The sequence below is a fragment of the Rhodamnia argentea genome, chromosome 3 (genome assembly GCF_020921035.1).
Source record: "Rhodamnia argentea isolate NSW1041297 chromosome 3, ASM2092103v1, whole genome shotgun sequence".
Classification (NCBI taxonomy): domain Eukaryota; kingdom Viridiplantae; phylum Streptophyta; class Magnoliopsida; order Myrtales; family Myrtaceae; genus Rhodamnia; species Rhodamnia argentea.
In genome coordinates, this window is record NC_063152.1 from 2,476,817 (window position 1) to 2,486,793 (window position 9,977).

The window sequence follows — 9,977 nt, forward strand, 5'->3', positions numbered from 1 at the left end:
CTATGTCCAAGAAGATGTTAGAAGATTTCCAGAAAAGGCTTTATCCGCTAGAAACTAAGCAGATTCCCACCGATCATTATCTGGAAGACCAAGCTCCCGAGATCGAAAAGCTCGGAAGACAAATCTAGATTCTTCAAGATCAACAACCCCTTTTGTCCGAATCTCTTCTATTCCCTTCTGCTACTCCAGCTCTGCAACCAGCATCTCTTGCTCCTTCCTCTTCCTCATTTGCAGATCTCTTAAGTTCTTCCAAACCTCTAGCCACACAAGCAAGTCCTTTGGTTCTTCGAGAACGTCTCAAACAACTTGAGAGAGACAAAATAACTAGAGCAAAGGAAACAGTCCCATCATCACCACCACTTCCATCCTCACCCAAAGATCCTCCTTCATCCTACATGGTATCAAATCCTTTGGAAAATTTCCTCAGAAAACAAGCCCAGCTCCCAAGTATTTCCGCAGATTATTAACAGAAAAGTAAAAAGATATGCCCTTAAGATTTACGGACGCGACATTTCGGCATTCATTGTTACTTTCTTTAGGAATATTTGGAATTATTATTGACCAATATTTACAACAAAGATTTACATTTCCGACACAGTTTCTAGCCAAGCATTATCTTACGTGTACAAATGTGCATGTTAGGCAATTTTGTTGGGACAACGCCACGCAATCACAAAGTTCCAAAGTGAAGGGCCTCGTAAAAATCGATTCCTCTCGTGATTTAAACTTTTCTTGGATGATAGTATTAGGCAACAACGTTTATGACATTAACTTAAATTACTAAAAAAAAAACTGTTTTTGGCATACACGAAGCAATGTGTTGAATATATATCTCGAGCTTGAGTCCGTAAAAAAAATTCAATCCAAGTAAGTTTTAAAACGGGAGTTGCTACCCTGACAGTCTAACAGTATTGTTATTATTTTTTACCAAAGTATTTTTTAATCAGTGAGTGCTTTATGCAAAACAAGCGGTGATGGTGTGTGAATCTATAATTAGAAATAATTTACAGTACTGTCAAAATGTCATGAAAGCATTTCCCTTTTAAAACTAAGTTTCCTATTTCATATCCAAATCTTTTCGATATAAGACGTGGGTCTTCTTTTGTAAACGTGAGACTCGCAAAAGTATTTTGTCCATGAAAAAGGTGATTCCCAGTTATCTATAGCGGGTGGGCACGTCTTCTCTTTTAAATTTGATAGGAAGAATCACAGCCTTTTGAATTGCAATTGTGATGGAACGAGTGTTTATTTTGCTACCACCTTAAAGGGGTGGATCTAGTGAGGCTAAAGAGATCGCTTATCTTGTTAATATGTTGCACGTCGTTTGTCGTGTTGCTTATCTTGTTATTCTATTTATTGAAAAACTCAACTCAAAAGCTTAAATTGTTAGGTGGATGGAGAACATATGAATATAAATAACATTTAGAGCTTTTTGTCAAGAGATGCGTGACACCTCCTCTCACGTGCAAATAGGATTATAAGTGGCACATAGAATTTGACTAATGGGTGATGGACGCACATTCGTGAAAAGACTAACACTAACTCTGATAGCATGTTATAAAGTTTAATCCCAAAACTTTAAGCCATTAGGTGGATAGAGATCACATGAATATAAAGAGTATTTAAGATCCGTTGTGAAGCGATGTGGAACAATACGTGAACAATATTACACGTCACGATTAGTGGTAATGCTAGAAAAGTCATCGCATGCATATTTTTATAGATGATCAATGATAGAGATGGACTTGATCTACAAGGCCTGTATATAAGTCATGTAATATGTCGTCGCGAGAGAGTAAAAGTGATCTTTTCACACCCATCGCTCGGAAGCAAAATCCTAGTCGTGACTAGCGAGCCGGTCCACTACCTAATTCGTCAATTTCCTGAACCGGAAGGCTGCTGCTTCGGCATTTGAAACTTCCTTCTAGAATCCGTTTCATGCACGCAACGTTTCTTGTCAAAGTCATATTCTCTTTGGGCTTTTCACAAATAAGAAAGGAATCTGTACTGGAACTTTCTGCTCTTTGGCCAGGAAAACGTAGGACTTGATCATTGGCTTCTCTTCGACTAGGATAAGCTCGTTTATGTTGTCTGATTCTACATTATTTACCCTGGAATGTGTCATTATAGAAAATATAACCATCACATGAAACAGAACCTTGTCCATTGTACCTAGTCGGTCCACTGAATATTGTAATAAATGTAAAGAACAAGGTCTTCGCAATGCATGCGACTAGTTAATTTAGTCCACGATTGTGGTGATTAACAAATTGGCCATGTTACGCTTATCTTCCAATAGCCCCCACATGACCTACTTTGATGATTAAATTGGCAATTACATGAGATACTTCCACTTGAACAAGCTTCATCAATAGGACAACGAAAGCTCATGTTCAATCTTCCCGAGTAACTTTGCTTGTTTTAACGTTGTTATCATCATGTGATAGGATGGTCAATTGAAATGGTGTCTCAATATGTGAGGTTTTAAAAAAAAAAAAATTTCAAATCATCCATTTTTCAAGAAACATATAAAGCCTCAATATGTGATCACACAATTTCCTTTCCTTTCGTCTCTATTGGTCAATCTGCCGACCAAAATAAGTCATGCTTTGATGAGCAATTTTCAGAATCAGTCGGTATCTATCCCTTCATGGCTTGAGTTTCTAGGGCCTTCACAAAGTTTCCAAGTAAAAGGTCTCGTAACAATGGATTACTCTCGCGATGGTTCAAAGTTTTCTTGGATAATAATATTACCACGTTCATGTAAACTAAATTACTTAAAAAAATGTCTTTGATGTAGACAAGGCAGTGTCTCGAAAATATATCTCGTATTTGAGTCCATAAAGGAAACCCAACTCAAGTAAGTTTTCTAGTTAAAGTAGATTTGCTAGTTTTGATTTAAATCTTTTCTATATAAAAAGAGAGTTTTATTTGTGAAGAGCCTCCAAGACGAGCTTTTGGCCACAACAATCAATGGTGTGGCATGCTCATGGATTATATCCTGAGTGTTTGAAATCGTGAAAATCTAATATTAAGATCGTATACAATTCTAAGACCAGAATATTATTTTCTGATGAATTGTGACGACCAAACATTGTGTAAGTTATTGAGTCTAATTGACGGATGAAAGCATTGATAGCGTCGGGTGATTTGAATGTGATTGTATTCTCTATCTTATTGCTTGTTCTATAGTGGAATCTTGTGCTCATTTCGATGTGGAATAGCTCCTGTCAATTGAACCACATAAATTTGGTCTATGACTTATTTCCTTGTTCAATTCATGTTATTATTTATCACTTTTTTTTTTTTTCAACAGTTGGTATCAGAGTCAAGTTAGTTGTGTTGAAGCAAATCGATGGCAACAAAAGAAAGCCAAACAAAAATCGATAGGTATGATGGGTAGGATTTTGATTTTTGAAAAATGCAGATTGTGGTTATTTGAACCGGATGATTTTTTACGCATACCATGTCTGGGAAGAAACTAGAGTTGATGAAGCAAGTTGATTTGTGTTTGTTAGATATATAAACTTTGGATGTTATTCGGCTGATGCTGGTTTGTAACATCGCGTTTAACATTGTGAAAGAGCATACCATAGTGGCATTGATTAATGTCATGTCGAACATGTACGAAGAGCCCTTTATGATTAACAAGGTCTACTTAAAGCAAAATCTGTTTCACTTAATGATGGGCGATGGCAAAATTGGAAGGAAAAATAATTTCATTTACATATCGAAAATGCAGCATTCCAAAACACCTCCAAATTTGCCTTGGGATAAAGGTCTTTGGAAATGCAAATTGCATTTCCCCAAAATACTCCAAAAAAATAAACCAAACCTTATTTGCATTTGCCTAAAGAACATTAGAGCCTCAAAACTCTTTGGGGATGCTGAATCAAGTACCTTAAGAGTTTTCGAGTATGGTTGAAATTTTCATTGTATCATTTGGTTCACAGTAAAATCTTATGCCGCTCTACCACTCTTCTCGTGAAGTGGATCCTATCTAGTTGAATCACGTTAAATTCAGTATCCTATTGGTTTTCTTGTCTTATTTGTTGTGTTCCAACAACAGTACGGTCAAATTTTTAGGCATGCCTTGTTGAAAAGTGCTCTCTTTGAAGCTTTCCCTTGCTTTAGAACATCCACGGCTTTGTCGGGGCGTCCATTAAATGCTGTAAAAAAGGTTGACCACAGGTGTTTGGTCCAATTACGTTTGCACATTCTATGACGGGCGGTGCGGTTCCCGATTCTAGAGAGGACCGGACTAACGGATCGCTCAATCGGCTAACAAATTTTTAAGTTTTTTTTTTAAAAATACACACCGACTAAAAAGAACTAATATTCTAGAAAACTAGGAGTAGAGATGAGGATGCCTCGGTACTACATACCTCGATCAGGTAGGCAGCTAGGAGGGAGTTGGCGATCTTTTCTAGAGCAAAAAATATGTTGTGATCCACAAATTTTTGAAAAAACGGACCCTAAAATAATTTTTATGTGACAAAAAATAAACCGTGAGCATAACAGTCACGCAAATATCGTTACATAGCCAATTCCCTGCTTTTAGGAAAGTCACCTCTTTGACAGTTAAAAAGTTTCCTTTTTTCGGTTGCCGAAGCTGACCGAACAAATGGCCTCAAAAGATTCCTCAAACAAGAGAAAACATCATGTGCAAGGTGTCTGCATTGTCTTTTTCGCTGGAGCACTTAGAACATTAACTAGAAATGTGCACGAGTTATTCTTTTTCTCTTCTACTTTCGATGAACCAATTGAAAAAAAAAAAAAACACTTTTCTCTTATGCTTTCATTTGACAAAAGAACAAGGGAAAAATGAGCTCGAGCCTTTGAAAGAGACGTTTAATGTGGTAAGATCATAGGACACGTTTCTGTGGGCACTACGGTGGCTTCGTTAGTGAAGCAACCATTGCTAAACATTGGAAGAAGTTTCCTATAAATAGCCCCTTTCCATGGAAGGGGAAGGTCACAAGAAGAGAGAGAGAGAAGCGATGGGAACATTTCTAGGGTTTGCGTTCACCTTGACCCTGCTCTTTTGCATGGCTCAAGGCGAAGTCCTCCGCTATGATTTCTTGGTGAGTATCAACATCCGCTATTTTAGCACATTAGATACCTGTTTAGTAACAGTTCTGTTTCTGAAAATAATTTCTGAGCAGAAATGATTTTTTTATAATTAATTTCTTTTTTGCTTTTTTTTTTCTGTTCCAAATTTGTTTCTTGGCCGTTGATGTGTTTTCAGGAGCAGAAAAATTAACCAACGTAACCCAACAGATTTATATTTTTTTTTGTTCTCGGCAACCAAAAAAAAGAAACGGAAATAGGAAAACAGAAGCATCACCAAACATGCCCTAAGTGTGTCTTTCTCATGCCATAAAACATTTAGTGACCTCTCGGACAATTGTTATAAGTTTTAGGCTCGTTTAGACGTATTACAGTTGACTGTAATCTCGTAATCCTTAGATCATATGTTATCATACTAGGATATTCAACGTAAGAATATCCTTATTTCAAAAACGATCTTTACATAAACGTCGTCAGCTAGCTAAGTCCTGGACTAGGCTTGAGCCCGAGTATTACTACTTTTGGTTTTAAATACCAAACTACATGAATTTTTCCGAAGATTTCAACTTCTGGACAGTTTAGTAGTGATATCGCAATTTGTACAGTTACATGATTTATCAACTTATTCATTTCGGATATGGCTTCCAACCCCAAATGGAGTCTTTTACTCTATAAGAAACTTCAGCCGGTGGCTTTGGCTTAAATAATGTTACTAGCAGATAAGGATGCGCCAAAATGATTCTGCATCGATTTAATAAGAGAGATTGTTTCATATGTATAATGGTCAAAGTTTTATAGGATGATTTTTTATTTGTTGTAGGTGAGGGAGACACCTATCGACATGTTGTGCGAGACAAACCGGACCATATTGACCGTCAACGGTCTGTTTCCTGGGCCGGAGATCCGTGCTCACAGGGGTGACACCATCTACGTTAATGTCACCAACATAGGACCTTATGGAGTCACCATTCATTGGTAATAATAAATCCATCATCTCCCCCCCCTCTCTCTCTCTCTAATATTGTACACACTTGCAGGCACGGAGTGAGACAAATAAGGTATCCCTGGTCGGACGGCCCGGAGTACGTCACGCAGTGCCTGATCCCTACCAACTCAAGCTTCCTTCAGAAAATCATACTCACCGAAGAAGAAGGCACACTGTGGTGGCACGCTCACAGCGACCGGACACGTGCCACTGTACATGGGCCTATAATCATTTTGCCTGTCGGCAACACCAACTACCCTTACAAGTTTGACGAACAACACACAATCGTGATCGGTATGCTACTTTCAACTAACTTCAATGACGGGAACAAGCATTTTACTCGGTCAAACACACGCACAAATAACAATTTGTTTTGGTTTTCTTACCAAAATTATAATTTGGCATGATGCAGCTGAATGGTATGCGAGAGATACAAAGGACATAATCGACGAGGCTCTTGCTTCCGGAGGCGATCCAGACTTGTCCGTGGCCTATACCATCAATGGTCAACCAGGAGACACTTATACTTGCTCTAATGGTACTAATTCTGATGGCCTCTACCATCAAAACTATTATATAGTACATGTAAATTTAATATCTCCATCAATTATATGTAGTGAAGCTTTTAGCTTTTCTTTTGTAGGTTCGGCGTACAATATAACGGTTGTGCTAGGAAAAACGTATCTCTTCCGGATCATCCACTCCGGGATGAACGAAGAGATGTTCTTTGGCATAGCCAAGCATAATCTCACTGTGGTCGGAATGGACGGAGCTTATCTGAAGCCCTTTAATACCAATTACCTTATGATAACTCCTGGTCAAACGATGGACGTTTTGGTCACCGCGAACCAAACCCCCGGTCGCTACTACATGGTTTTCAGTCCATTCGTGGACACCAATGCCCCGTCCAACGAAAATGTCACGAGGGGAATACTCCAATACAACCGCAATTATAACCACTCGGAGACTCCCGCGCTACCTGAGCTTCCAGGTTTTACCAACAAGAGCGACGCCGGAAACTTCACTATCCGGTTGAGGAGTTTGAACAGCAAAGAACATCCTTCCACGGTTCCGACCAGCATTACTAGGAATATTACGATCACGGTGTCCGTGAATCAGCAGCCATGTCCTGCTAATCAAACATGTGCCGGTCCACAAGGGCAAATACATTCGGCAAGCTTGAACAACATAAGTTTTTGGGCTCCGTCGATTAGCATTCTCCAAGCATACTACAAGTACGTAAATCGCTCAACCTACAAATCTCGATCCTATTTGTTTAGATTGAATATCTTTCTCAAACCAATAGAGTTGATTCAGGTTTAAATATCCTCCAAATCGAACCAATTTAACCGGTTAAAACCTTCATTGTCTTAAAGCGACAGCATAAATAACATCTAAATGTCTCTGTAACAATATGTTTTTGGTGTGTGCAGCAATCTAAAAGGAGTCTACAACGAAACTTTTCCAGATAAACCTCCTTTCGTGTTCGACTACACAGGGAATGTTTCGGCTTTAGGGGAAGCTGCCAACGTGAGTACCGAAGTGTTGATGATTAACTATAACGAGGAGGTCGAAATAAGATTTCAGGGGACCAATTTCGGAGCAGCGGAGAATCACCCCATGCATTTACACGGCTATAGCTTTTATGTCGTCGGAATGGGAGATGGAAACTTCAATGACACCTATATATCAGAGTATAATACAGTGGATCCGCCTTATGTTAACACTGTCGGACTCCCCAAAAACGGGTGGACAGCAATCAGATTCAAGGCCGACAATCCAGGTACTATGATTCCCTCGATTGAAAGGCAAAGAAACATAAAGTTTGAATGGATTTAGCCTTATGTATGCATGCATAGTTGACAGATTGGTCTTTTTTGAGTGATTGCAGGGGTGTGGTTCATGCACTGTCACTTAGATCGCCATGCGAGCTGGGGAATGGACACAGTCCTCATCGTCAGAGAAGGGCCGGACAAGGATCAGAAGATGCTCCCGCCGCCCGAACACATGCCTCCTTGTTCTGGGCTATAATCATAACGTTGTTTGCTTTTAGTTCACTCTTACAATTTCATCGAAGATTGGAAATGTTGGATCATTCTAATAAGTTTCAATTATCACACTCTGAGAAATTCTTTCTCCCTTCAGAATAATGTAATTTTCTTCGACAAGTGATTTGAAATGCATTTGTATGATGAGTTGAGAAACTTAACGGATAGTGTGTTGCGACCTTCCTAAAAGTGGACACCAAAGGATTAATAAGTAATTGCTTGCCGTGTTCTTCCAAGCCAATACCAATCACAACTTTGGATTTTTAATTGTATCAATTAAACGTGCAATTCAGTTTATTCATGAGTCGCCACTAATCTATTATGGATCCATTAGGAACCCATGTAAAATGTGAGACAATATTTTATTTTTACAAACCGATCATGGATACGGGGATTTGGCTACGACAGATAGCTCTAAAGACCTTTTGGTACCTTTTCTCTTTATTTCAAAAATATTATGCAAGTGCGAAGCTTTTGTACTATCCAACGAGACAGAGGTTCGAAATTAGACTTCGATTGCAATGTGACTGGCGGCGGAGGGGTACACACAGCGGCAATTGACAAGGCTCTGGCGAGGCCAAGAATTGCGATGGGCAGCAACTTTGTACGAGAGAGCCGGCGACGATGGACATGCGATGATAAGGAGTCTAGCAAGGGATCATTCATCAGGCCAAGACAGAGAGTGACACAGACGCTGCTCACGTGGATAATTTTTTTTTATAATTTTTAAAATTATTTCTGAATTTAATTTCTTTATTTCATTTCCTTTTGTATTTACCAATGGTTGGTCCTTGGCCACCGAACATAGGACATGCTCGGCAAGGGCGAGTGCTGGTGAGGGCTCCCCTTTGCTGGCGACGCCACCTTGGCTTAGGTGAGGGTGAGCGCCGCTAGGGCTACCTTTACCCTTGCCTAAGCGAGGCAAGCCCTCATCGATGGCCAACGATCGGTCACTGGAAAAATGAAAATGGATAGGAAAAGAAAGGAATTTTTTTTTATAAAATTACTAAAAATTGTGAGAATTATCCACATCAACGTCGGCCGTGCTACGTTGGATGACTAACGTTTACGTCAGCGATTTCTGGCCAAAATTGGCCAAATGCACTAGATTGACAAATTGTCAAAAGTTTTAAAACTCAATTGGTCAAATTACTAAATTGACAAAAGTGCAACAAGTTTAAGACATTCCCGGTAATTTTCCAACACACACACATATATATGAGATTGAGTGGATTGGTGAACTTGACTTTCTAAAATTAATCACGATAATTAATTACTCAAAATCATATCTTGCAAGTAATAAGAACTATAGTTTATTTCAGATACTTACAACTTAAGATGATTATAGAGATTTCCGATCGACTCTTCCTTTATAAATTGTTTAGAGAAACTTCATTAAACTTTAGTAACGTGGGTTGAAAAACTTCTGTTTAGGATTTATGACAGAGACATATAGTATTACTTACACAGTAAATGGCATCCGATTTAATATATACTATCATATAATTATCACTCTGCAATAAATCAATGAAATACGTGCACTATTTTCCTGCCCGTGACTGTCCTTCTCATGCAATCAATTGGACATATCTTAGATCATGTCCAAGACATCTACACGTCTGAATGTACATAAATCTTGACAACCGACAACTAATTACTTATTTGTTTATACCACGTGCAATTTTCTTTTTTGACAAAGATATGTGTTACAATATTAACGCGCAGAAACTAATCGGGATCTTGCAAATAAGTCAATACAAAAGCACGGAAAAATAACGAGGAACGATAAAGAACACCAGAGATTACGTGATTCGGTCCGAATATCGGTACCTACATCCACGGGAGAGCCAGCACGAATAATCTAATATATCGGA

General features: G+C 38.8%; 1 protein-coding gene across 2 annotated transcripts; it reads left to right on the forward strand.

Annotated features, from left to right (window-relative positions):
- Positions 1-4,981: 4,981 nt before the first annotated feature.
- Positions 4,982-8,182, forward strand: LOC115752412 (laccase-14-like). Of its 2 annotated transcripts, none has more exons than XM_048276064.1 (7): positions 4,982-5,084; positions 5,891-6,045; positions 6,108-6,349; positions 6,468-6,593; positions 6,705-7,290; positions 7,489-7,838; positions 7,947-8,182. In XM_048276064.1, exons 1-7 carry the CDS (start codon positions 5,001-5,003, stop codon positions 8,084-8,086), a joined length of 1,683 nt encoding a protein of 560 aa, XP_048132021.1. In that variant the 5' UTR covers positions 4,982-5,000; the 3' UTR covers positions 8,087-8,182. The 2 variants fall into 2 exon arrangements, with proteins under 2 accessions (XP_048132021.1, XP_030546438.2); XM_030690578.2 differs by having other exon boundaries at positions 6,699-7,290; positions 7,947-8,177.
- Positions 8,183-9,977: the final 1,795 nt, after the last annotated feature.

What these genes read in the sequence shown, in the direction of transcription:
- LOC115752412 (XM_030690578.2), top strand. Translation starts at nt 5,001, where the DNA reads ATGGGAACATTTCTAGGGTTTGCGTTCACCTTGACCCTGCTCTTTTGC. An exon ending in CACTTATACTTGCTCTAATG is followed by an intron (nt 6,594 to 6,698) that starts GTACTAATTCTG and finishes TTTCTTTTGTAG; the next exon opens with GTTCGGCGTACAATATAACG. An exon ending in ATTCAAGGCCGACAATCCAG is followed by an intron (nt 7,839 to 7,946) that starts GTACTATGATTC and finishes GAGTGATTGCAG; the next exon opens with GGGTGTGGTTCATGCACTGT.